Here is a 26,404-nt window from a genome sequence, read left to right as displayed (position 1 = left end):
TTAAAGTGGCATTTTTTTGAGAGCTGTTATATTTTGGTTCTTCTTGTTTACAGACATGATTGAATGTGATGCTGTCCAGCAATTCAATTAGAGCCCATTCTACTTCTACTCTGCTTTTAACTTTTTATTTTGGAGCCAAAAACAGACCATTAAAAAACAAATATGCCCTCATTGAAACCCATTCAAACAAAATGTTTGATCCCACAGTCATTACAACATAAAATCATTTGTTTGGCATCAGGCTTTTAATCTAAAGCCCAGACTTTAGAAATGGTAGTTTTTACAGTTTTCCACCAGGTGGAGCCATTTTCTCAGGTTTGCCTAAGGGGCAAAAACAAGCCAATTTCCTAGATTCTGTGATTATTACTGTATTATGGAGCTCTGTGGTATTTGATGGAATGCATGAAAATCTGTTGTTGCTGATCATTGACTTATCCTCGTCTGAAAAAAAAAAAAAAAATCCCCTTAGCAATTAATGTATTTTTTTTTTTTTAAATTCAATGTTTATTTTGATAATACGGTAAACACTGGTATTTAAAGGGTTCAAACGCTGAAAATGAATATTTAGCAGTTATGACCAGGACTTAGGTTGGCTAAAAATCTAACAGTGAAAGAGGAGAATATATAATTTAATGGCATTTTTTTTTTGAAGTAGACACTTTTGTCCAAGAAATCAGAGAAACTTGTTTTAAAGTGAGAAAAGAAAAAAAAGTCTGTATGGAGCAGTACATTCTTACCTTTGTGTATTACAGACTTAAAAGAACAAACAGAGCTGGATTTTTATCATTTTTATTAAATCTCACAGCAGAAGCTGGATGCAGCGAGCCCGCTCACTGATTTCACTCACTCGTCCATTTCACCCTCTCATCCGCTCGGCTGAAAAAAGAAATGGGTGTCATTTTTTTAATACTTCCTGTTTTGTTAGAACAAACAGCAGCATAGAGACGTATGAGAGAGTTGTTACCACAGTGGTAGAGTCTGTTGATTCTCTGGATGTCCAGCTGGCTCAGGTGTGTCCTCTGACCGATGTGAGCTCCGCTGTACTTAGACACCATCGTCTCACTGCCATCCACACTGAAGAAATACCTGCAGCACAACACAAGTAGATTTCATGTCAGTAATAAACAATTCAAATTTAAGCTATCCAGGAGAAAATAAACATTTTGGTAACACTTTAAAATAGCCATCTAAGTAATGTTTATAGACCAATTATTAACCATTTATAAAGTGCTGTACATGGGTCAATGACGTGATCTAACGCAGTGTCAGTTGGTGTAACCAGTATTTTTCCCCCATAAAAATCTGATTATATACAGGGAAATAAATGTGAACTAAAATGAGAAAAAATACAATCCACGTTTACATTGCAACACTATGGTTTATAATACATTTTTATATCATTGGTCAAAACTTTTGAATAAAATGGTTGTATTTAGAATATGCTCAATATTGACGAAATGTGTAAATGTAGAAATACTAAACAAACAAAAGATTTCACTTGATGTTTTTTAAAATGAAGTAATTATATGTATAAGTCCACTTAAATACAATGTATGTGGATGAAGCATTTAATATTTATCATTTTTTTGTGATTACACCATTTGACATCTTGCCAACCCTTATTTGTCAACGACCCACATATGTAATCTTTAAATGTTTTCTACCAATTTCTTAAAGGTATGACATTTCAAAATCATTAACATACTTAATATGGTGTTAAAAATGTTATGAGTGCAACTAAAACTATTATAATTAATTGGTTTTTTTTTAATGGTAAAGCAACTATAAACTTACAATAATATGTCATCTGTTTGCCATTGGTAAATGGTTAGTTAGACAATAAAAATATGTATTTACCATTCTAAATGGCCTATAAACAGTTTATAAATGATTATTAAACATTAATAAATTGTTTACCATTCATAAATGATGGTCATTGTAAAGTGTTACCAACATTTCAGTTAAGAAAAGATGATTTAAGACTCACGGTCCGTAGTGTGTGATGGAGTCGAGGTCGTACGGCAGGTTCAGAGTGTTTCCATGCTGCACCTTGAAGTTATTTTTTCTCTCTTTAAAAATCAGAAAGTATTATTACACCTTGTTCTTGTGCAGCCAAGTTTGAAAAAAAAAAATGCACTTTTGTGTGTCAGTTTTGCATCTGAATATTTTTAATACCTCGTCTTACACATTGTGTTGCCTTTAACCTAAATCATAATGTGTCTGGGCTGAGTGAGCAGAGTACTTCGGCCCCCAAAACAAACACATTTTTCAGTCTGAAGAATATACAAACTATTTGGTGACAGCTGGGGCCTTTCCCCATTTCCTGCATATTTGTCTCCTCAATCCTGAGAGTTTTTACCTGCAGCTTGATCTCAGCGCTCCACTTTGAAGAACAGCCCAATTCTTAAAAATGCATCTTAAGAAGAGAAGGACTTCTATGTAGAAGTTGTTTTATTACTTAAATAAATCTAATTTGAAACACTTATGTATACAACTTGAGTCTATAATGACAAATACACCAAAGATTGCATAAACAAATAGTTAAAATATCTTGTAAAGCTTAGTGGGTTTACATTTACTAGCTGTTGTCTGGGGGGTTTAATATAGACAGTCAGCTCTGTAAAGTGACTTTTTGGTTAAAAATTTGGATTTATAAATATATTTTAGTCAAAATAAGTAGATTGCTGTTGATCATTACTACGTCCACGAGATGGCAGCAGAGGACAGTTTAAAACGTAAATATGAGTCGTATTTTGTTGCCTGTATATTGACGTAGAAATCTATACAACCACAGTGCTTTTATTTTGAAGGTGATTTACGCATGTGCGTGCATAAGCACCTGCACAGAAAAGCGTTACCACAAAAAAACAGTTACCTTGTTGAAAAAACACGTATTGCTTTTTGCATAAAATTAATAAATTGCTGCTTTACTGCATGGCATACATGCTCTGCATCGTTTTTGTGGTTTGAATGCATGTTGTGTTTAGAAAAAGGGAGATTTTACTACATTAACAGTCGTATCATAAAGTGTATTCCTACCAGTAGCAGCTCAAAACTATATCATTTACTGCTTTTTTTTAAAGCAATGAAATTAATATTGTCGAGTGTATTGGTACGGCCCTCGGCAACCTTTACAGTATCTCATGTGGCCCCTTGGGAAAACTAATTGCCCCCCCTGCTCTACATGGTGATGTTTTTCATACAGCTAGTGTCAGTCAGTGAGGTGTTTACTTGGTATGATGTTGTTCCACTTCACACTGATGAACTGGTCTCTGTCCTGCCGGGTGTGTTCGTGGTGCAGCCCCAGAGCGTGGATCAGCTCGTGGGCAAGGTTCCCAACGCTACACGTGTGGGAGTAGTACAACTTCTGAGCTCCTCCTCGACAACCAACAAAGGACGCACAGCTGCAGAGACAAACAAGACAGAGAATTGATTCACAAAATTTTTTTTTTAGATATGCCCAATGTCTGCCCCCAACCTAACTGATATGATTGTAACATTTTTAAAAAACGATTCAGAAGCATTTTTAAAAAAAAAATATGAATAGTGTCCTCAGACACAACAGGCGTCAATTGATTATTGATTATCATAAATAACCCAGTGGTTTTGTTCTAGAGCAGGGATGGGCAACTGGAGGCCCGGGGGCCGCATACGGCCCACACCCTCACATGAAGTGGCCCTCAGTACAACTACATGCATTTGAGCATGAAATCTTAAAAGTGCAGTGTAAAAATGCACAAAATGACTTCTTGTAATTAATGTTGGTCTGCTGTTCTTGCACTGAGAGTAAGTGGTTATTTTGTATTTGCTTCTAACCTTTTGTATTCATATTTATACTGTTCTACATGCATTTGAGCATGAAATATGTGAAGTTACTGCACTGTAAACATTTAAAATTGCAGTTTCATCATATCTGGTTAAGTGCACAGTCCTATATGTGGCCCTGTGGTAGTGTCCATGAAAAATTGTGGCCCCTCCAGCATTTAAGTTGCCCATCCCATCCCCTGTAAAATCTTTATAGAGACATTATCTGTCATTACCAGAGCTTTTTTACTATAAAAATCGAATAATTTAATAGTTAATTTGCTAAAACATCTGTTTTGAAAAGTGCTCCATGACTAAAAACTGATTAGGACTAAATAAGCGAGTAAAATGAGTTTTTCACCCTTTTCTGGGGACAAACTGCAGGTAGTTGAGCTCTGTGGTGTGCGGTACGAAGCGAATGCAGGTGAAGTCTGAGATCATCCTGAAGGCACTGAGGATGTTAAACTCCTGATCCGCTGTTGGAACAAAAACATTTAGATTGTAGTTTTGTCAACTCTGCTCACACATTAGATGTGTTAGGACAGCAGCAGCAGCTCACCCAGCTCGTAGCCGATGGAGTACGGGACGGTGGCGTCGGCCCACAGCGTCTCCACAGCGTTCCTGTCCTCCTGAACATTTACACACTTCTACTTTAAATGCAGGACTTTGAAAGCAGCATTGCTCCTCTTACCTAAACACCTGGTTTATCAGTTTATCATAGAAACTGTAAAAACAGGCATTATCATAAAAATGTGAACTTTCCCCACAGTCCTTGGATGGATGATATGAAAGTAAAGTTTGTTAGAAGTAGTAACCAAAATGAAGCTTAAAATGGTGATATTTCTATCAGAATCACTTTATTCTACACGTCATTTAAAACTCTGCCTAAAATAAACAATTCAGAATATCCAGATCCTGTTAAAAACATTAAATTCTGCTCCTCAGAAACACTGTGAAGACATGATTGATTCTGTTGAGACCAACGGTCATGTGACAAATATTCACTGAAAATCTGTTTACACAGAGCAGAGAGGAGAGGACAGGAGAGGCTGTTTACACAGAGCAGAGAGGAGAGGACAGGAGAGGCTGTTTACACAGAGCAGAGGGGAGAGGACGGGGGAGGCTGTTTACACAGAGCAGAGGGGAGAGGACAGGAGAGGCTGGAAATATGAAATAGTTCAATATGTGGAGACCCAAATTTTATAACACTTGGAGCTTTGTTTATATAAATTCCATTTTAGAAAAAATTTCAGAAATTAAATTTTATGATGAATGAGTAAAATGTGTGCAGCTTGTGAGAGAGAGAAAAAAAAAGTTCCCCATCTTACCGGCATCAAAATGTCTCCCTCTTGGACAATCATGTCATCTTGAAGCTCTATAACATGATAAATAAACAAAAAAACATTGTTACCATTGCAGCAAGCAATATTGCTACTGCATGATACATTCAAGCTTTTACCTTCTAGTGTTTCTGCCTCGGCTGTCTGGGGCTTAAGCATTGCAGTTCCTACGGAAAGTTAAATCACATCGTTTCAAACACGTCATTGAATTAAAATTCCTAAAAACCAAAATCACCAACCTGCTGCAGCACTCGTCACATTGTGGGTGTCATTCAAAGGGACGACACCAACTAAAAATAGAGAAATACAGTCGTATGTTATACATGATGACAGATGTATAACATTATATTGATTCGTTTCTGCATTCCAGCATGCACAGAATAAACCAGACAGTCTACCTTCTGCAGTGTCTGGTTTCGGTGCATCAAGCATAGACTGGACTGTAGCATTACCTGTGGAAATTAGGGAATTTCTCATAAATATGTTGCACATTTTATTAAATGCAAAAGTGTGCATATCAGTCTAGTGAGCAACAACCTGCTGCAGGACTCATGTTCTGGGTATCATTTAAAGGAACGGCACCAACTGATGAAAGAGGGGAAGAAATATAGGCAATTAGAATAAAAATAATATTAAATTGATTTGTTTCTGCATTTCAGCATGCATAGAATAAACCAGACAGTCTACCTTGTGCAGTGTCTGGCTTTGGTGCATCAAGCATCGACTGGACTGTAGCATTACCTGTGGAAATTATGAAATTTGTCATTAATATGTTGTATATTTTAGCATATGCAGTGTCCAATTAGTCTAGTGAGCACCAACCTGCTGCAGGACTCATGTTCTGGGTGTCATTTAAAGGAATGGCACCAACTAAAAAAGGAGGGGAATAAATTGAGGCAATTAAAAAAGTAATCGTTTTATTTTTGCATTTTCAGCATGCATAGAATAAACCAGACAGTCTACCTTCTGCAGTGTCTGGCTTTGGTGCATCAAGCATAGACTGGACTGTAGCATTACCTGTGGAAATTAGGGAATTTCTCATTAATATATGTTAATAATATATATTTTATCAAATGCGAAAGCGTGCAAATCTAGTCTAGTCTAGTGAGCACCAACCTGCTGCAGGAGTCATGGTCTGGGTATCATTTAAGGGAATGGCACCAACTGAAATACAGCAAATTTTAGTTAGCAACAAGTCATTTTATATTGATTTAGTTTTGCAAGTTGTGGCACGTAAATGACAGACAGTCTACCTTCTGCAGTGTCTGGCTTCGTTGCATCAAGCATTGACTGGACTGTAGCATTACCTGTGGACATTTGACATAAATATAAGTATATACACAAGTATATTTTGGCAAATGCAAAAGTGTGCAGATCACTGTAATGAGCACCAACCTGCTGCAGGAGTCCTCACAGTGTCATTTAAAGGAACGACACTAACTGATAAGAGGGGAAGAAATTGAGGCAATTAGAATAAAAAGATTATATTGATTAGTTTCTGCATTTCAGCATGCATAGAATAAACCAGACAGTCTACCTTCTGCAGGGTCTGGCTTCGGTGCATCAAGCATAGACTGGACTGTAGCATTACCTGTGGAAATTGGGGAATTTGACATAAATATAAGTATATTTTGGCAAATGCAAAAGTGTGCATATCACTCTAGTGAGCACCAACCTGCTGCAGGACTCATGTTCTGGGTGTCATTTAAAGGAACGGCACTAACTGATGAAAGAGAGGAAGAAATTGAGGCTTTCAAAAAGTAATTTTGTTTTATTTTTGCATTTTCAGCATGCATAAAATACAGATAGTCTACCTTTTGCAGTGTCTGGTTTTGGTGCATCAAGCATCGACGGGACTGTAGCATTACCTGTGGAAATTTGACATAAATATAAGTATATACAAGTATATTTTGGCAAATGCCAAAGTGTGCATTTCATTCTAGTGAGCACCAACCTGCTGCAGGAGTCATGTTCTGGGTGTCATTTAAAGGAACGGCACTAACTGATAAGAGGGCAAGAAATATAGGCAATTAGAATAAAAATAATATTATATTGATTTGTTTCTGCATTTCAGCATGCATAGAATAAACCAGACAGTCTACCTTCTGCAGGGTCTGGCTTCGGTGCATCAAGCATAGACTGGACTGTAGCGTTACCTGTGGAAATTAGGGAATTTGACATAAATATAAGTATATACAAGTATATTTTGGCAAATGCAAAAGTGTGCAGATCACTGTAATAAGCACCAACCGGCTGCAGGAGTCCTCACAGTGTCATTTAAAGGAACGGCACTAACTGATAAGAGGGCAAGAAATATAGGCAATTAGAATAAAAATAATATTATATTGATTTGTTTCTGCATTTCAGCATGCATAGAATAAACCAGACAGTCTACCTTCTGCAGTGTCTGGTTTCGGTGCATCAAGCATAGACTGGACTGTAGCATTACCTGTGGAAATTAAGGAATTTGTCATTAATACCTTGTATATTTTAGCATATGCAGTGTCCAATCAGTCTAGTGAGCACCAACCTGCTGCAGGACTCATGTTCTGGGTGTCATTAAAGGGAATGGCACCAACTGAAATACAGCAAAATTTAGCAAGTCATTTTATATTGATTTATTTTTGTAAGTTGTGGCACGTAAATGACAGACAGTCTACCTGCTGCAGTGTCTGGCTTCGGTGCATCAAGCATAGAAGTGACTGTAGCGTTACCTATGGAAATTAGGGAATTTCTCATTAATATATGTTGTATATTTTAGCAAATGCAAAAGCGTGCAAATCAGTCTAGTCTAGTGAGCACCAACCTGCTGCAGGAGTCCTGGTCTGGGTGTCATTTAAAGGAACAGCACTAACTGAAAAAAGAGGGGAATAAATTGAGGCAATTAAAAAAGTAATTGTTTAATTTTTGCATTTTCAGCATGCATAAAATACAGACAGTCTACCTTCTGCAGTGTCTGGCTTTGGTGCATCAAGCATAGACTGGACTGTAGCATTACCTGTAAAAATTTGACATAAATATTATATACAAGTATATTTTGGCAAATGCAAAAATGTGCATTTCACTCTAGTGAGCACCAACCTGCTGCAGGAGTCATGTTCTGGGTGTCATTTAAAGGAACGGCACCAACTAAAAGGAGGGGAATAAATTGAGGCAATTAAAAAAAAAGTTATTTTGTAAAGTTATTTTTGCATTTTCAGCATGCACAAAATACAGATAGTCTACCTTGTGCAGTGTCTGGCTTCGGTGCATCAAGCATAGACTGGACTGTAGCATTACCTGTGGAAATTTGTCATTAATATGTTGTATATTCTAGCAAATGCAAAAGTGTGCATATCACTTTAGTGAGCACCAACCTGCTGCAGCACTCATGTTCTGGGTGTCATTTAAAGGAATGGCACTAACTGATAAAAGAGGGAAAGAAATTTAGGCTTTCAAAAAGTAATTTTGTTTTATTTTTGCATTTTCAGCATGCATAAAATACAGATAGTCTACCTTCTGCAGTGTCTGGCTTTGGTGCATCAAGCATCGACTGGACTGTAGCATTACCTGTGGACATTTGACATAAATATAAGTATATACAAGTATATTTTGGCAAATGCAAAAGTGTGCAGATCACTGTAATGAGCACCAACCTGCTGCAGGAGTCCTCACAGTGTCATTTAAAGGAACGACACTAACTGATAAGAGGGGAAGAAATTTAGGCAATTAGAATAAAAAGATTATATTGATTAGTTTCTGCATTTCAGCATGCATAGAATAAACCAGACAGTCTACCTTCTGCAGGGTCTGGCTTCGGTGCATCAAGCATAGACTGGACTGTAACATTACCTGTGGAAATTGGGGAATTTGACATAAATATAAGTATATTTTGGCAAATGCAAAAGTGTGGATATCACTCTAGTGAGCACCAACCTGCTGCAGGAGTCCTCACAGTGTCATTTAAAGGAACGGCACCAACTAAAAGGAGGGGAATAAATTGAGGCAATTAAAAAAAGTTATTTTGTAAAGTTATTTTTGCATTTTCAGCATGCACAAAATACAGATAGTCTACCTTGTGCAGTGTCTGGCTTCGGTGCATCAAGCATAGACTGGACTGTAGTATTACCTGTGGAAATTTGTCATTAATATGTTGTATATTCTAGCAAATGCAAAAGTGTGCATATCACTCTAGTGAGCACCAACCTGCTGCAGGAGTCATGTTCTGGGTGTCATTTAAAGGAACGGCACTAACTGAAATACAGCAAATTTTAGTTAGCAACAAGTCATTTTATATTGATTTATTTTTGTAAGTTGTAGCATGTAAATGACAGACAGTCTACCTTCTGCAGTGTCTGGCTTTGGTGCATCAAGCATCGACTGGACTGTAGCATTACCTGTGGAAATTTGACATAAATATAAGTATATACAAGTATATTTTGGCAAATGCAAAAGTGTGCATATCACTCTAGTGAGCACCAACCTGCAGCAGGAGTCATGTTCTGGGTGTCATTTAAGGGAACGGCACCAACTGAAATACAGCAAACTTTAGTTAGCAACAAGTCATATTATATAGATTTATTTTTGTAAGTTGTGGCATGTAAATGCCAGACAGCCTACCTTCTGCAATGTCTGGCTTTGGTGCATCAAGCATAGACTGGACTGTAGCATTACCTGTGGAAATTAGGGAATTTGTCATTAATATGTTGTACATTTTAGCATATGCAGTGTCCAATAAGTCTAGTGAGCACCAACCTGCTGCAGGAGTCATGTTCTGGGTGTCATTTAAAGGAACGGCACCAACTGAAATACAGCAAATTTTAGTTAGCAACAAGTCATTTTATATTGATTTGTTTTTGTAAGTTGTAGCATGTAAATGACAGACAGTCTACCTTCTGCAGTGTCTGGCTTCGGTGCGTCAAGCATAGAAGTGACTGTAGCATTACCTGTGGAAATTGGGGAATTTCTCATTAATATATGTTGTATATTTTAGCAAATGCAAAAGTGTGCATATCACAAAAATATTGATTTATTATTATTTTATTTATTATTAAAATTGAGGCAATTAAAAAAGTAATTTTGTTTCATTTTTGCATTTTCAGCATGCATAAAATACAGATAGTCTACCTTCTGCAGTGTCTGGCTTTGGTGCATCAAGCATAGACTGGACTGTAGCATTACCTGTGGAAATTTGACATAAATATTAGTATATAAAAGTATATTTTGGCAAATGCAAAAATGTGCATATCACTCTAGTGAGCACCAACCTGCTGCAGCAGTCATGGTCTGGGTATCATTTAAAGGAACGGCACCAACTGAAATACAGCAAACTTAAGTTAGAAGCAAGTCATTTTAGATTGATTTATTTTTGCAAGTTGTAGCATGTAAACAACATCAGACAGTCTACCTGCTGCAGTGTCTGGCTTCGGTGCATCAAGCATAGAAGTGACTGTAACATTATCTAAAAAAAAAAGTGGAAATCAGGTAATCCATCTAATAATTTGAGCATTTTATCAAAAGTAAAAGTTAATCCAGTAAATACAGACCTGTTGCATGACCAGTAGTCTCCTCAGTCAGATGTACTGGGACACCATCAACAGCTGCATGACGAGAAAGAGTGAATAATAGAGTAGCAGAATATTATGTAATTTATTTTTTTAGTTTGTACCTGTCAGGGTGCAGATGAGGACCAGAAGCCACATGGTGCAACAGCTGAAACAAAGACACAGGCTGTGAGTTGTGAGGTTCCTGCTGGCTGTGTGACAGAGATAATAACCATCAGTCCCCTCAGCAGGTGTCATCACTTCACACTGATTATCAGCTTTAACACCCAGTCTGACCTGCAGAGGGCGCTACAGGGTTATTTTGCACATACGCTTTCTTTATGTGAACATTTATGCATATTTTTCACTTTTTATTCTCCTTTTTTTAAACTGTACACATATATTTCCTGTCAACCCTGTACTGTCCTCTATCTAATAAAGGTAATTCGCTTCTTAAGAATTAAGATTTAATTTACTAGTCCCACAACGGGGAAATTTCCAGAATTACAGGAGCAAAGTGGATAGCAAAATAACAATAAATAGTAAACAACAAGTATTAACTAGAAATATTTAGAAAAGTATTAGCAATTAAACACTTAACATTGTATTAACAATTTACAATTTAAACAAGTATAAATATAAAAAGTATTAACAATTTAAACATTATACACAATTTAGAGAGAGTTAGAAGTTGAATATGGAACATTGCACAGTGAATATTGCAGATATAAATTACATTTTTTATTTATTTTTCTTTATTATTATTATTATTGTTTGTAGTAGTAGTAGTAGTAGTAGTAGTAGAAGTAGTTTTACTGTTGTTGTTGTTGTTGTTGTTGTTGTTGTTGTTACTGAACTTGGCTTAAAAACTTGGCTTAAAAACTTGACTTTTTTCAATTTATTATTTTATCCCTTAATTCCCACTAACTATAGCAACAACAAATCTGTACCATATTCAGATTGATAATGTCTGTCTCATCTGTCTTGTGTTATTTGTCACGTTTGTACTTTGTAGCACTGACATGAAATTAAAAAATAAATTAAAAAATATTGGATTGGAGTATTAAAAATATACTGCAATCCTTCAAAAAGGAGCTTTTTATGGGTAAATTTTGAGAAAATGAAAGTAGAGAAGGGCATTGGAGAAGCAAACATGTCCTGAATAAATAATGGATAAAAGCTTCGTCAGTAGCTCAGAATAAAACTCGGGGAAAACACCTTATAAAAACAAAAACGAAACCAAAAACAGTCTAGACAGCTTGTTGAGCCACTAGAGGGCGCAATATGACACCTGATGGCGTTTAACCGTTTAACCTGAAAACTGTGCATTACTTCCCTGAGCTTTAACTTTCAGGAACAGCCGAAGCGATCTCTCTGATTAATGACTCACTCTTACCAACATCTACTAATTGTATTGTTATTAAATATTATTGTTATTTAGATGGTAAAGGTTATGGTTACATGATCTGGAATGAGGCGAAATTACAACAGGCTCACTCTGTAAGTCAACACTCAGGGCTAAAATACTTAGACAAGTCTCTTTGGCATGAGGAGTGCTGCGTTCAGGTACCACTGAACCAACAGTAGAAGAACTAGAAGAGCAGCATACCTATACCTATTATTTTATTTGGTACCACCTGTCTGCTTAATGCCACGATGACGCTCTGTTCCTGTCATCAGCAATGCTGCGTTCAGGTACCATATAGACAGTAGACATTTAGCTTTTATGAGAAAATGTACATTTCACCGTTAATTTAGTGTACTATTTATTACCACAGGTTATTACTCAGTGTTTACACCCTATGTGATGGACACTAACTAGATCATATTTTAAAAGAGGAAGAAAATAAATACCTGAATATGTAGACACTGAACTGTACATTAAAATTAATTTTAAAATTAAATAAAAATATTTCTCTGTATATGTACAATATATGCATCTCTACATTTCTGTTTCTATTATATAACATGCCATGCCATCTGCACTCCACCCGCTTTACTCCTCTGACACTTTATTTTTATATTATATCTATAGTCATATTTATATTATGTATTGTTATTGTTACCTATTTTGTTCATTGTTTTTCTTGCATATATCTATATATACACACAGATACATATACATGTCTGTAAAGCTAATACATGATGTTGATCTCATTGCAATGTTTTGTTAACAGAGCCTGAAAGTCTATTTTATTTGTTTGGGTTGTAGTTTATTTATTTATGTTTTATTTATCTAGGATATTTTAATATTTCTTTTCCACAATTTAATTCCAATGTTTAATATTCTAGAGATTTAAAAATGAATTGCTGTGGAAAAGCATGTACTTATTATCCTCTAATATCGTTATAAAACTAAAACAACAGCGATATAGCGATACTATCGTTTATCGTGATAGTTGAATGAATGAATGCTTTTATTTCGGTTAAAAAAAACAAAAAACAAAATAAAGATCATGTTTTTACAAAAGAATCCATCAGACAGCAACCGAAAAAGGAATAGGCTGAAGCCCCAAGGTTTATTTTTGCCTCTCCTGTACCATCTACATGTATACATTATATACATTACATTAACTGAATAATTCACATTGTTACAAATCACATGATAGCTTAAACTGAAAAATCAAATTCAATCAAATGTCATTGTAACCCTTGATAATTTTAGACTCTAAAGTATTCTTGAAAACTAAAATAGAATTACACATCTTTACTTAATCATTTAGTCCATAATTTTACACCCAAAACTGACACACGTCTGTTCTGGGAAAATATATCATCCTTAAAAAGTATTATTGTGACAGGCCTACCTGTACATTTACATTCATAAAATAAATACTGCTATATCAATGTGTTGTTCAGATTTCCCACAGACCGTGAAGGCAGCATCAGTCAGCATCATGAGAGTCATGTGATGTCGTGTCATGTGGTGCATTCACTTCCTACTGATTTGCTCCAGAGCAGATAGACTCTGCCGTATCATGTCGTCTTAGTTTAGGCTCCTCGGACACTATCCACCACATTAAACATGTTATTTCAGTGTAAATCCGGCCGCTGCTCGCCTCTGAAGCTGGCCCTGTGGCTAGTGGCGACTCTGGGGTGTTTGTGTGTCCGGTCCGGAGCGGCGGAGGACGGCAGCAGCAGCAGCAGCAGCCCCCCCTGGTACCAGGACCTCTGCAGGTAACAGCTAACACACACACCGCAGCTAGGAACACAACACGTTCATCTCCCGGCGTCTCATCCTCTTATTTACACAAACCACCAAGCTTTATTTAAATCATAAACATGTCAGATAGTAATAAACTACCTTACTGTCACCCGGATTCACTGGACTCTTACATTAGCTGAGTTACGTGAATGTCTCCTGTTTAAAAAGGTGACTCATAAACAAATGTTCCCCCTCTTTGTTTCACTCACAATATCAACTTTTATTTTGGTAAAATTTAACTTCCGCTCCTAAGGGTTAAAGCTATCTAGCATATCGATTAAAAATAATAGTTTGGTTTATAAGTTTTAATCAGCTAACTCACTGTTGAATTAAACAAACAACAAACTCGTTCATATTGTCTCTAACTGAAGCAGTTAACGGTTATTGTTTTTGTTTTTGTTTAGCTTAAATGAGGCTAACTGCTAACGTTATATGAGAACTGTCATGTAACGACATGACTCAGAGGACAGGGGTCGAGCTGCAGTCGATTAATCGATTTTTCCATCGACTATTTAAGTTGTCTTACATTTAAAAAAAATATTTATTTTTACCTGGATAGAAATAGAAGTTAAAACAGTTAACATTTATTTTTAGTTATTATTTTTATTTACATTTTATTTATTATTGATATTATTTTTTACCATTTACAAAACAAAAAATATTGTAATAGTTTTGTCCATTTAATTAAATTACTTTATGCTCGATCTTATTGTAACAGACTTTTCTTTCTGCTTTTGGAGACCAAAATAGATTAATCTGAATTAAACTGTAGATAGAGTCAATTGATCAAAAGAAAATCGTTTAATCCTAAAATTAATTTTTAATGCAAACATGACAGAAAAATGCTGTTTTCAGTCTCTTGCATATCAAGATTTCCTGCTTTTCTCTGTTATGTATTATATTAAACTGAATATTTTGTAGGTTTTGACTGACAAAGCAAGTCAATTAAAGAAAACAACTTGAACTTGAGAAACTGGACCTTTTTTTTCAATTTTCTTACATTTTATTAGATTTTTTTTCCTTAAATAAAAAGATAAGCAAAGATACTCGTAAGTCTTTATTATACACATAACTTTATTAAAGAACATTATTACAAATACAATATATTACATTGTCAACCAATTCTAGAAATTATAACTGACAAAATAAAAACTTTATTTAAAAAAAGCTAAATAAACATTAGTACTGTATGTTCAGTGTCGCTCAATTTTTGACCATTTAAATAATTGTAATAATATTTAAAAAATAATAATACATATCTATATCATATGACCTGAGACATAATTTTCTACAATATATATGTGTAAAAAAAGTTTTAATATCAGTGCTTATCAGGCAACATATATGCTGATATGATAGAGTCCGATATGCTTTTGATAGAGACCTATATGATTAATCGATGAATCCAGCTGTAAAAGAGAGAGCGACACTATGTAGTTATTTCTATCATGGCTGAAATAAACTGTTGTGTTCCTGCAGGGTTGCCCTCCTTTACTGTAGCTCTGTTAAGGCAGCTGCTGCTCAAATATTGACACAGCAATAAGGTAGAAATGATAATCACTAACCTGTAAGGTCAGACTGGCTGCATGCTACTTCCTTGTTGTGGTTGCAGAAATAGGTCACAGGAGCATTTTATTAGGTTATAATTCAATGCTGTTATGACCACATATTTGACTATCTACTCGCAGGCAGAAGTTGAAGAAGAATTCTACCTTGGCCTTTTACTTTTAAGTGGAACTACTAAGAAGCAGCATGGAAATATGGGACATTGTTGATGTATTACTGGGTTAATGTTTTTGCTGTTTCTTGTTGCTTCCTGTTGAAAGCTAGCCAGCTGGCTAACACTGCTACATTTACAGTCATGCTAATTAATGTGTTTTCCTTACAAACAAACAAATAAATAAAGCCAAGCAATGTACTGCTGTGAACGGCAGCAGCAGCAAAGCATATTTTAAACGCCCACCTAAATCAGTTTAAGTGCACACTATATTTAGAGTATTTTCACCTTTTAACCTGGTGTTAGACAGGCCCGCTTTAGTTTGCATGGAGGGAGGTGGAGCAGTTCTACGCTCTTATTAAAGTCACCAGACTCCATGACAAATACACTAAACTATTGTTTCTTCAACAATGAGAAAAGACTTGAAACTGATCCGATTCTGCAGTTCTGTGACCTAATGTGTGATCTAATTTAAAATGTCTGATATACAGTAATGGAAAAAATAATTAGACCACCCTTTTTTTCTTAAATTTCTTGTTAATTTAATGCCTGGTACAACTAAAGGTACACTTGTTTGGAATAATGATAAAAGGGTCAGTGACAAATAAGGATTGAATGATGAATATAAAATACTTTATCCACCTACAGTGAATTTAAGTGGACTTATACATATAATTACTTCATTTTAAAAAACATATTTCTGAGTATTTCTACATTTACACATTTCATCAATATTGAGCACAACATATTCTTAAAACAACATTTTTTTCTAAAGTTTTGACAAATTATGTAAAATTTGTTATCAACCATAATGTTGCAATGTAAACATGGATTGTTTTTTTTCTCATTTAAGTTCACATTTATTTTCCTGTATATGATCAGATTTTTATGGAATTTTTTTTTACTGGTTATACCAACTGACACTGGGTTAGATCACGTCATTGACCCAAAAAAAAAAGTTTATAAGAGTTTAATTTAAGAGCTGGTATCTAGACATTTTCCATGGTTTTCTTGATAATGATTTGGTTATTATCAAGAAAACCATGGAAAATGTCTGGATATCAGCTCTTAAATTAAACTCTTATCAACTATTTTTGTTGTTATCATTATATTTGTCCAAACAAATGTGCCTTTAGTTGTACCAGGCATTAAAATGAACAAGGATAGTAGAAAACAAAGGTGGTCTTATAATTTTTTTCCATGACTGTAGGTCAAGTGTGTGCACCTTTTCCCTAATCTCTCGTTTATTCCTTGTGTTGCAGTTTTAAATGGGAGGCCATAGACCGGGATAATAACGTGAGCTACACGTTAAAGCTGTGTGAGTCCTCGCCATCAACCATCTGCGGCTCCGCCACCGCTGTCTGCGCCCGGGACATCATCACCAACACACACCAGTCTGTCGGTGAGTACAGCCCACTGTGTGTCTGTTTGTCTGTGTGTGTGTGTGTGTGTGTGTGTGTGTGTGTGTGTGTGCACTGGGACACAGTGGAAGATTTACAGTTGTATAACTCTTATCAGACAGGTGTGGTGGCATCACGTCAGTCTGTGGAGCCCTCGTGACGATATTTTGTGGCCCCCACCTTGATATGAAAGTTTATTGTCAGTTTTATATGAATGGCACTTTACTGTGTTGTGTGTGGAAGGTCCCTTTAATTACTTTTTTTGGTAATTGTATGTCTTTTTTAAATCATTTTGTGTCTTTTTTGTAATTTTGTGTCTTTTTTGGGTCATTTTGTATCTTTTTGGGGTCATTTTGTGTCTTTTTTAAAATCATTTTATGTCTTTTTTGGTAATTCTGTGTCTTTTTGGTAATTTAGTTTTTTCTGTCATTTTGTGTTTTTTTTTGGTCAATTTGTGTTTCTTTAAATATTTATTAATTTTTTAAACATTTTTTTTGGTAAATCTGGGTCTTTTTTGGTCATTTTATGTCTTTTGTGTCATTTTATGTTTTTTTTTTGTAATTTTGTGACTTTTTTGGTTATTCTGTGAATTTTTTGGTCATTTTGTGTCTTTTTTTCTTAGTAATTTTGTGTCTTTTTTTGGTCATTTTGATACTGCCTCCAGCGGCCCCCAGGTAATTTAAGTTTGAGACCCCTGATATAGAAGACGAAGCTATAAATGGAGATATATTGGAAATAAGTTGGGGAAAGCATAAGTGGCAGGAAATATCAGTGTCAGTGTCAGTGGAGTGTCAGTGGAAATGTGGTCAGCTCAGACACCATCAAGTCTGAGTCATTAAGCTACCTCTTCCACCACACCCATTGTTTTTTTGGTTGTGGGCAGCTGATGTTTAGGGGGAGGTAGCAGGTCAACACTAAATGCCACATACACGTGTTGTACGTCAACTGAAAGCTGTGAACTTGATGATGAATTTGAGGTGCAGCTCACCATGAAGTGTCAAGTTTTCCTAGTCGTAAATGTGTAATAAACTGACAGGAGTATTAGGGCTGGGCGATATATCGATATAAAAGATATATCAATATCTTTTTAAATGTCATATGAAATTCGACCATATCACATATATCGATATAGATTTTTTTTCTTTATATATATATAAATGCTGCCCTTACTAGGGTTTGTCATATTTAGTTCTTTTGTATTGTTCGTTATTCTTTTCTCATATAAATATATTTATTTCAGAAAAAGATTGGCCTATTTCATTTCATAGGCTATTTTTGTTTAAGATATCTTTTTATTCAAATGTGCGCTTTATGGAGCTTTGATTAAAAAAAAAAAAAAAAAGGTACTCCTGTTATTATACAGTATTTATGTTCACTTAAATAAACGGTTTCCATAAAACTACTTGTGACATGTCATATTTGACTTTGACTGAACATTTGCTCTCACTTAGCGATAAAAATATCTGTATATATATCATATATCGATATTCAGCCTAAATATATCCGTAAATTACTTTTGGTCCATATCGCCCAGCCCTAAGAAGTATATAAAGTCCATGCCCAGTTATGTCTCATAAGTTAATACAATTTGTTACACAGATTTGGTGCTAAATTTGACAATTTTCGAGTGCTTAAGAATTGATAAAAATGGTTAAAAAATCCCTCCAGAACACCACATCAAAAGGAACACTGTAGAAAAAATTCACATTTTGGAGATTTCTGCAAGGATTGCATTTTTCAGGGAATGGATGGCGAGCACTTCTGTTCTGTAACCTGCTAAGAAAACCCCTTTTTTTTGTTAATATGTGGTGGAAAGCTGCACATCCTCTGAATTAGGGCTGGGCGATATGGACCAAAAGTCATATCCCAATATATTCAGGGTGAATATTGATATACAATATATATCTTGTTATTGTTATTATAAAGTAAGAGTAAATGTTCAGTCAAAGCCAAATATGACATGTCACAAGTAGTTTTACTGAAACCATATATTTAAGCAAACATAAATACTGTATAAGACAGAAGTACCTTTTTTAATAAATCAAAGCTCCATAAAGTGCACATTTAAATAATAAAAAATCTTAAATAAAAGCTGCAGCTTGCCTGGAGCAAGGATCACAGTGCACAATTTGAACTTGATATATGCGATATGGTCTAATTCCATATCACATTTAAAAATATATCAATATATCTTTATATCGATATATATTGCCCAGCCCTACTCTGAATGCTCCAGGTCTCTAGTTTGTGGTTGTAAAGTTTCATGAGGCTGTGATTATCCTAGAGGTCACAGCAGCTCATTTTATACACTAAGCTCAAGTTTAAAAAAAGCTCCCACTGCAATGAAATGGCTACTATGTGGACTAACATCACCACACATGAATAAAATTGGGCTCATTGAATCCACAAGAATCTCAGCTTTCCACTGATACCCAATTCATGCAATTCAAGACTGTTTTGGGACCCCAGTATGCAGAAATATTCAAGTACAACAGGGGAAAGTAAATGCAAAAACTGCATGGTTCTTGCTCCAAATCTGCAGGAAGATTAATTTTTCATTCGTCTTAGCGAGTGGTTAGATCAGAGCTAACAGCACAGGAAACTGTTTTGCATTTTTGCTGTAAAGTCAGGTGATGTGGTGCCCTCTTCCTCCAGAGGAACATCACAATAGTCTTTGTTCCTTAGTGCCTGGCACACTTTCACAGACTTTTTACAGCACCTCTTCTATATTTGCTGCACTTTGAACATCATTTCAGTCGCCTATTGGAGCTCCACAGGGCACCAACCGTTGCAAGTTGCAAACTTCAGCTTTAACCCTTTGATGCACAACATGGGTCTAAAGTAGCTAGGTCTAAAGTGATAAGTTTTTATATTCTATATCTTTGCAATAAATTTATTTAATCTTTCAGTATTCCAGGTTTTCCTCAAATAACTTGTTTTTGGTCGTCATACATCCTAATTTTGTGTTTTTAATTTCTTACTTTTTGAATAAAACCCCTTTTTTTTTATCACTATGCTTCTAATGCACAAGGTCATATTTGACCGATGTTGTGCGTTAGAAGGTGTTTATATGTTGTCACCAATTTAAAACCTGGCAAAGTATAATATTATATACAAATATTAACTCTCCTATTTTGTTAAATTGGTTAAATTTGGTCTCAAATGTTAAAATATGTGATTTTCCAATGTAATCTGGTGGTTCTAACAACTCTTTTAAAGTTAAACCTTCAAAATAAGACAAACATAGTTACACATATACTCAAATTGTTTATTTAGTGTATCACTTTTTGTATCACTACGCTTCATGTCATTTTTGACCCATGTGTGTAAACTTGATGTAATAATACAAAAACTATATGGAAAAATGGATATAATGATCTGTTGATATAAAAAAAAGATACTCAAACACACAGCCAGCATGAAATAACATGAGAAACATGTCATTTTAGACCCATGTTGTGCATTAGAAGGTGTTTATATGTTGTCATCAAAGGGTTAAATGTCATTTTGAGAGTCACCTTTATCCCCCACGAGGAGAAAAACTTGTGTAATGAAAGGAAATAGAGAAGTAGCCCTGCTGTGCAGAATGAATAATGTATGCAGTTTTAGAGCAGGCCAGAATCCAACATGTTGCACTTTACCTCCACTGTCCTTCTCTATTCTTATATGGCTCTCAGGCCTTTTTACTGCCCTGTTAAAATGCCTGCTCATGTTTGTGAGGTGTGTGTGAGCTGCTCTTTGACTCTGTGTCTCATGTGTCATATGACAGACACACAGCAGAACATTTCACGCCTCTTTAGTGACACTGCAGGAGGAGAAGAGTCTCCTTCCTCAGAGCTGTTTATGTCGCTCTGCTGCTTGGTGTTTTGGTCATTTTGGCCACAAAAACTCTGTTTCTGTGTAAAACACATAAAGACAGCTTTGATCCGTCTTATTGTCCACTAGCAGCTCTGTTGTCGTGGATGTTTCCTACTTCAAAGTGCTCTAGTTTGACCATTTTAATATATTTTTTCCTGACTGCTTAGAAGAAAATGTGTGCCGTCTTTCTAAGAATTGATAATCTAATAATTGATCATCTTATTGATGTTGTTGAGAGCTGTCCTTAGTTTTAGATTTGTTTGTTTTTTCAGTGGCCCATTCTGATAGTTAGAGAGCTGATATTATGTTGTGTGTTGATGTCTGTGTTGACAATTTAATAATAATAATAATAATAATAATAATAGCAAATGAAACAAAAGTGCTGAACTTGAATTAACTTTTTTTTTTTTACATTGCTATTGTTTGCAATGTCTTCGTTTGCTTACTTCTGCAGTGAACTTATTTAAAATTAAAAACAACAACTGAATAAACTTAATAAATTCATTACCATAACATTTAACCATTTTTTCTCATCAATTTTCATTCAGATTTTGTTTTTATACATTGTTAAAAACAATTATATTTGATAATATTCTATTAAGTTATACATTTTTAAACAAATAAATATATATTTTATACATTTTATTAAATATTTATTGTGTATAAGTGTGGGGAAACCACGACATTTTATATCTGGATGCATTACGGTAATGAATTCGTGAATGAAAAATATGTTTGAAATATATATATAGAAAATATTATATATAGCACAAAACAATGAATTGTGCCTCATTATGGCTATATTGTTCATTCATATAAAAGTGAAATATATTTAGTTTAATAAAGTATGTCCTTATAATCTTCACAGACAGAACTTAGACTGGCTTCATGAGAATCACCCAAGTTGCCTGTTTTGTGTTTAAACTGTGTCTGTATTTAAATCAGCCAATCAACAGTGTTGTTGCAGCTCTGAAGAGGTGTCATTACTGCTGTTTGCTTTGGTGACAGACGCCATCAAACACGCACAAATCTGGTTCCTGCTGCTGACACGACGCGGAGCGCTTTTCTAGAGAGATGAAGTGATGCTTTATGGATCGCTCTTTCAGACCTTTATCGGTACATTAGCAGATCTGATCTGGGAGCTGATGAGGCTGAATCTGCTGCTGCTGCTGCTGTGTGTCAGCAAGATCCACATCTCTGTCCAGACAACCAGCCCTGGCTGCAGGCTGGGGGGCCACAGCTCTAAGATGCTGACTTATTTAGATTCACTTTATTTAGCTAAAGGTTTTTTTACCCAATCAGCAGCTCCGTTTCAGTGAGAATACATACTAGGGATGGGAATAAATAATCGATGATCGTTAAGAATTTGGTCGATCACGTGGAATTTTTAATCGATCTGTGTATTGTTTGATTTTTATTTTTCTCTCTGACTGCATATCATTATCAATAATCATTGAACTATCACTGAACTGAAACACGGCCGATCGTTCAGTTCTGCAGCTGTACGTCAATAAGTCAACGAGCTGAGAATTAAGTTGGATAAAGCTACAGTTTACAAACTGAAAGTTGCAATAACAATTATAAAACACACAGACACACAATCAATATATCAAATATCAAACCTTGCTAGCATGAATTAGCATGAGTTTAATTTGATCCAAAACTTATTTAAACACAAAACACATATAAATATAAAGATTACTGCCTCTTCGGGGGCTAAAACATAAAACATTGAACTCCGTGACGTTTTCTTTACAGTTTAATCTCACTTGGGTTAGCTTTAAGATAGACAGGAAGTCTCTTTTGGTCCTTTCAAAGTAAAAGCGCATGTTATCATAACAGGCTTTTGCATAATACTATATATATATATATATATATATATATATATATATATATATATATATATATATATATATATATATATACAACGATAGTATCGTTGTATCAATGTTTGATTTTTTAGTTTTATAACGATATTAGAGCATAATAACTACATCCTTTTCCACAGCAATTCATTTTTAAATATCTGGAATATTAACCTGTTGGCGTTGTTTGACCCATTTATGGGTTAGAGGGGTGTTACTACACTTACGTTACGCTTATGTACAAAATTGTGTTTTCCAGCTAAAAAGTCCCAGCTGTAATGATCTGCAGAACTGTATTTACCAAAAAAAAAAGTATGTCTAATGTTGATCATTTCCATATAAATGCGTCCATATGACTTCTTTCTGTGTCTGTATGGTTGTGTGTAGCTGCAGCAGGTTGATCCTCCTCACTGAGAGCTGACCTTCAGTGGACAGACACACAGCCCTGATCTCTATTTAATCACGCTGGCGTAAATTGATTTAACTTAATTTAAGGCAGTTGCTGTCGTGCCTCCTGTTTGGAAGCAGAAAAACAATCTCTTCCCCCACTCCCTGTAAACCAATTAAAGTTTAATATTAACGGAGAAAATAGTAGAGCTGAATCAATTAGCCAATTAACCGGCAACAAATGCAATAACCAGGAGTATTTGCTGCCTACATGTTCTTAAATGTGAGTGATCGCTACTTTCTTTCTGTGTTTCATATATCAGTTTAAACTGAATATGAGATAAAACGGTATGAAAATGTAATATCAAGATAAATAATGATGAATAAAATGATCACAGTGAGGCCTGTCACGATAATTACTATATCGACTTATCGTTCAATATATAAAAATGGGCACAATAGTTTTTTCTGGACTCAATATATTGACTTTTGTGCTTTTTTGTGTTTAAAGTAATGCTTTAAATATTTGACAAGCAGCACAAATTGCCCAAAAGAAAATATTTCCCAAGCAGCCATTCCAGTTGTTTATATGTTATATTTTAATAATAAAATAAACAGAGCCTGAAAGTCTATTTTATTAGTTTTGGTTGTAGTTTAATTATTTATGTTTAATTTATCTAGGGTTTTTTATATGACTTTTCCACATTTCAATTCCAATGTTTAATATTCTCCAGTTTAAAAAAATCATTGCTGTGGAAAAGGATGTACCTAATATGCTCTAATATCTTAATAAAACTAAAACGACATTGATACAACGATATTATTGTTTATCTTGATAGTTTCTGGGAAAATATATCGTCTTAAAAAATGTGTTATCATGACAGGCCTAATCACAGTTATCAATATTATTGTGGTGTAGTAAAAATTTGCTGTTCAAAAAGAACTGACACACAAATTAAAAAAAATAATAAATAAAATAAAATAAATAAAAAATGATTAATTAAATTAATAATTTCATAAAAACTACAAGATAAACGTAGCAGCACTTTGCCGTTTTTACCTAAATCAGCATTAAAATAATCAGACGTGGCCATGATTGGAAACTGCACTTTTAGCACATTGTACAAAATAAACAGCTTCATGAAAATCTGTTTATTTACCTGCTGAACTCAAGTAATGAGTCACAGCGTAGGTCAGAGGAGCTTTTTAGGGCAATTTCAGTGTTTCCTGCATTGTTGTTGGCAGGGTTTTCTTTTGTTCTTCTTGCTTTCATGCTCCTAAAGATGACTCATATGATTTATTATGTTGCCACTCTTCACAGTGGTTTTCTTTCTTTATGTTGTTCAGACACTGTGACCATCTTCATTGAAGTGTCTCCCTACAAAACCCACAATCAGCCACTACAGACTTCTTAGAAGGCTGGAAAATCTCTAGAGAGCTGTCACTGCCTTCCTCCATGTTTTTATGAATGCAAATCAACCCCACGTTGCATGCTGCACCTGAAAGATTCCTAGATAGTTGCTAACTTTGGTTGACATCCAGACTAGAAAACAAAGCAGCGTGGAGCCCTACTGTAAATTTACCTCTAAAGTTCTGGCTGTAAACTCCATGAGGCCAGTTTCAGTTTGATGATGATATACCAAGTAAAACTGGAGACAAGCTCAAATATATTTAGTATAAAATGATAGAACTGGATGGAACCCTCTGATATGTTAGATTTGACACCTTTGTTCACATTTGCAACATTTACAATTCTTTATTGAGCATGATAGTGTTTTGAAAGTAAAAAAAAGATTCAAAATCACATTTTATGTTGGACTAAAGGACTAAAAAAGACACAAAATGACCAAAAAAAGACACAAAATGACAAAAAAAAGACACAAAATGACCAAAAAAACACACAAATTAACTAAAAAGACACAACAAAAGACACAAAATGACCAAAAAAGACACAAAATGACTAAAAACACACACACAAAACAACCAAAAAAGACACAAAATGACCAAAAAAGACACAAATAAAACACAGTCCTACTAGAATAAAAACCAGAGTTGATGACAGGATCACACACAATCACAAGATCACATTTATGTTGGTTTTTCTTTTTGGTTCAAAATGTTGATCTGATAAGTCAGAATAAAAAAATCAGTTATTATTAGGTTATATAGATGAGGTTGTGCTGAAAAAAAACAACAACAACATTTAAACATTTTTTAAGTGTTGTATACAGGCAGGATGAAAAAAGGATGCAAAAATGGACCAAATAGCCCATAAAGCCTCCATAGAGTTAACATGCAGTAATCAAACTTCATGTTTTACTTTCGGCTTTACATGAATCACCTTTGTGGAAATTACAGCTGAAATGATGAGTTGATGGAAAAAATAATCATTTTGATAATAACTGATTAAGCCCTTGGCAGTCTGATGTCCCGCCCACTGGACATTTGGCTTAATTATACGGTTGCTATGCTGGTTGCTATGTACACAACTGCTGTGTTTGAGTTGAAATTCATGCTGCATGACATCCTTGTGCTTCTATTGATACAATTCAGGATGAAACCACTACAGCTGAATACACCAACGCCTCTGTCGGAACAATAACAAATATCAAAGATGAGCCAACTTCCCTTTGAAGCCTCACAGTAATCTAGTAATCAATAATATTCCTGCAAAAACGGCATTTCACTAATATTTCAAGCAAACGTTTCCTGGGTCCTGCCTCTCAAATGTGAGGAATGGCAGCTTTTCTTTGTGTGATTTTATTTGTCAGACCTGATATTAGGCCTGAAAATCTTTGGGATTTGGACTGTTGGTTAGTGAACACAAACAACTTCACTAGTTAATTAAAATCAAGGCTCTCCTGATATATTTATTTCTCTGAGGGGTTTCTTAACACTTTTTAGTTTGGGACTATTTTCTCAGTTTTGGACTCCTTTTCATTCTGCCTGTATAAACCACTTAAAAATCTTTGCCATGACATGTTGGTATCATTGTTTTCAGCACAACCTCACCTATATGATCTGATTTTTTTTTTTCATTTTTGACTTACTGGATCAACATTTTGAACACAAAAACACAAAAAATGTTTAAAAAAACACCAAGAAAACTCAAAAAACACAAAAAAATCACACAAAAAATACAAAAAAACATGGTAAAACATGCAAGTTTTATATCCCGTGCCTTATTAACAATGATGCATCAAATTGCATATTTGCTGATGTTGTACTTATAGGCTCTAGATTTCATATTTTGTATTCTTGTACAGTATAACACAGAATAGGTGTTAGAAAATAGTCAATCAAATC

The 26,404-nt window shown here is 34.9% G+C and overlaps 2 protein-coding genes across 48 annotated transcripts in view; one reads left to right on the top strand and one right to left on the bottom strand.

Annotated features, from left to right (window-relative positions):
* Positions 1-773: 773 nt before the first annotated feature.
* On the bottom strand, positions 774-10,922 carry LOC131991423 (mucin-4-like). 47 transcript variants are annotated; one of them, XM_059356834.1, is made up of 43 exons: positions 10,792-10,922; positions 10,670-10,723; positions 10,531-10,584; positions 10,391-10,438; positions 10,251-10,304; positions 10,016-10,069; positions 9,879-9,926; positions 9,467-9,520; positions 9,330-9,377; positions 9,199-9,252; positions 9,060-9,104; positions 8,922-8,975; positions 8,780-8,824; positions 8,640-8,693; positions 8,501-8,548; positions 8,370-8,423; positions 8,226-8,273; positions 8,089-8,142; positions 7,951-7,998; positions 7,805-7,858; positions 7,675-7,722; positions 7,540-7,593; positions 7,099-7,146; positions 6,959-7,012; positions 6,820-6,867; positions 6,682-6,735; positions 6,540-6,584; positions 6,398-6,451; positions 6,261-6,308; positions 6,108-6,161; positions 5,967-6,014; positions 5,832-5,885; positions 5,682-5,729; positions 5,543-5,596; positions 5,384-5,434; positions 5,264-5,311; positions 5,133-5,179; positions 4,364-4,433; positions 4,166-4,280; positions 3,232-3,404; positions 1,988-2,069; positions 965-1,086; positions 774-876 (listed from the first exon to the last, which is right to left on the bottom strand). In XM_059356834.1, exons 1-43 carry the CDS (start codon positions 10,823-10,825, stop codon positions 857-859), a joined length of 2,445 nt encoding a protein of 814 aa, XP_059212817.1. In that variant the 5' UTR covers positions 10,826-10,922; the 3' UTR covers positions 774-856. The 47 variants fall into 47 exon arrangements, with proteins under 47 accessions (XP_059212817.1, XP_059212818.1, XP_059212821.1 ...); XM_059356835.1 differs by lacking the exon at positions 7,540-7,593 and adding an exon at positions 7,247-7,300; XM_059356838.1 differs by lacking the exon at positions 6,108-6,161.
* Positions 10,923-13,612: 2,690 nt separating this feature from the next.
* igf2r (insulin-like growth factor 2 receptor) overlaps positions 13,613-26,404 on the top strand; it is an 81,898-nt gene continuing 69,106 nt past the window's right edge. The window contains exons 1-2 of the mRNA XM_059356326.1: positions 13,613-13,843; positions 16,851-16,990. Of these exons, the coding sequence (XP_059212309.1) occupies positions 13,692-13,843; positions 16,851-16,990 (292 nt within the window). The 5' untranslated portion in view covers positions 13,613-13,691. The remainder of the gene's footprint in view (positions 13,844-16,850; positions 16,991-26,404) is intronic.

The sequence above is a fragment of the Centropristis striata genome, chromosome 18, assembly GCF_030273125.1.
Source record: "Centropristis striata isolate RG_2023a ecotype Rhode Island chromosome 18, C.striata_1.0, whole genome shotgun sequence".
NCBI classification, from domain to species: domain Eukaryota; kingdom Metazoa; phylum Chordata; class Actinopteri; order Perciformes; family Serranidae; genus Centropristis; species Centropristis striata.
This window is presented reverse-complemented; position numbering and strand designations above follow the sequence as displayed.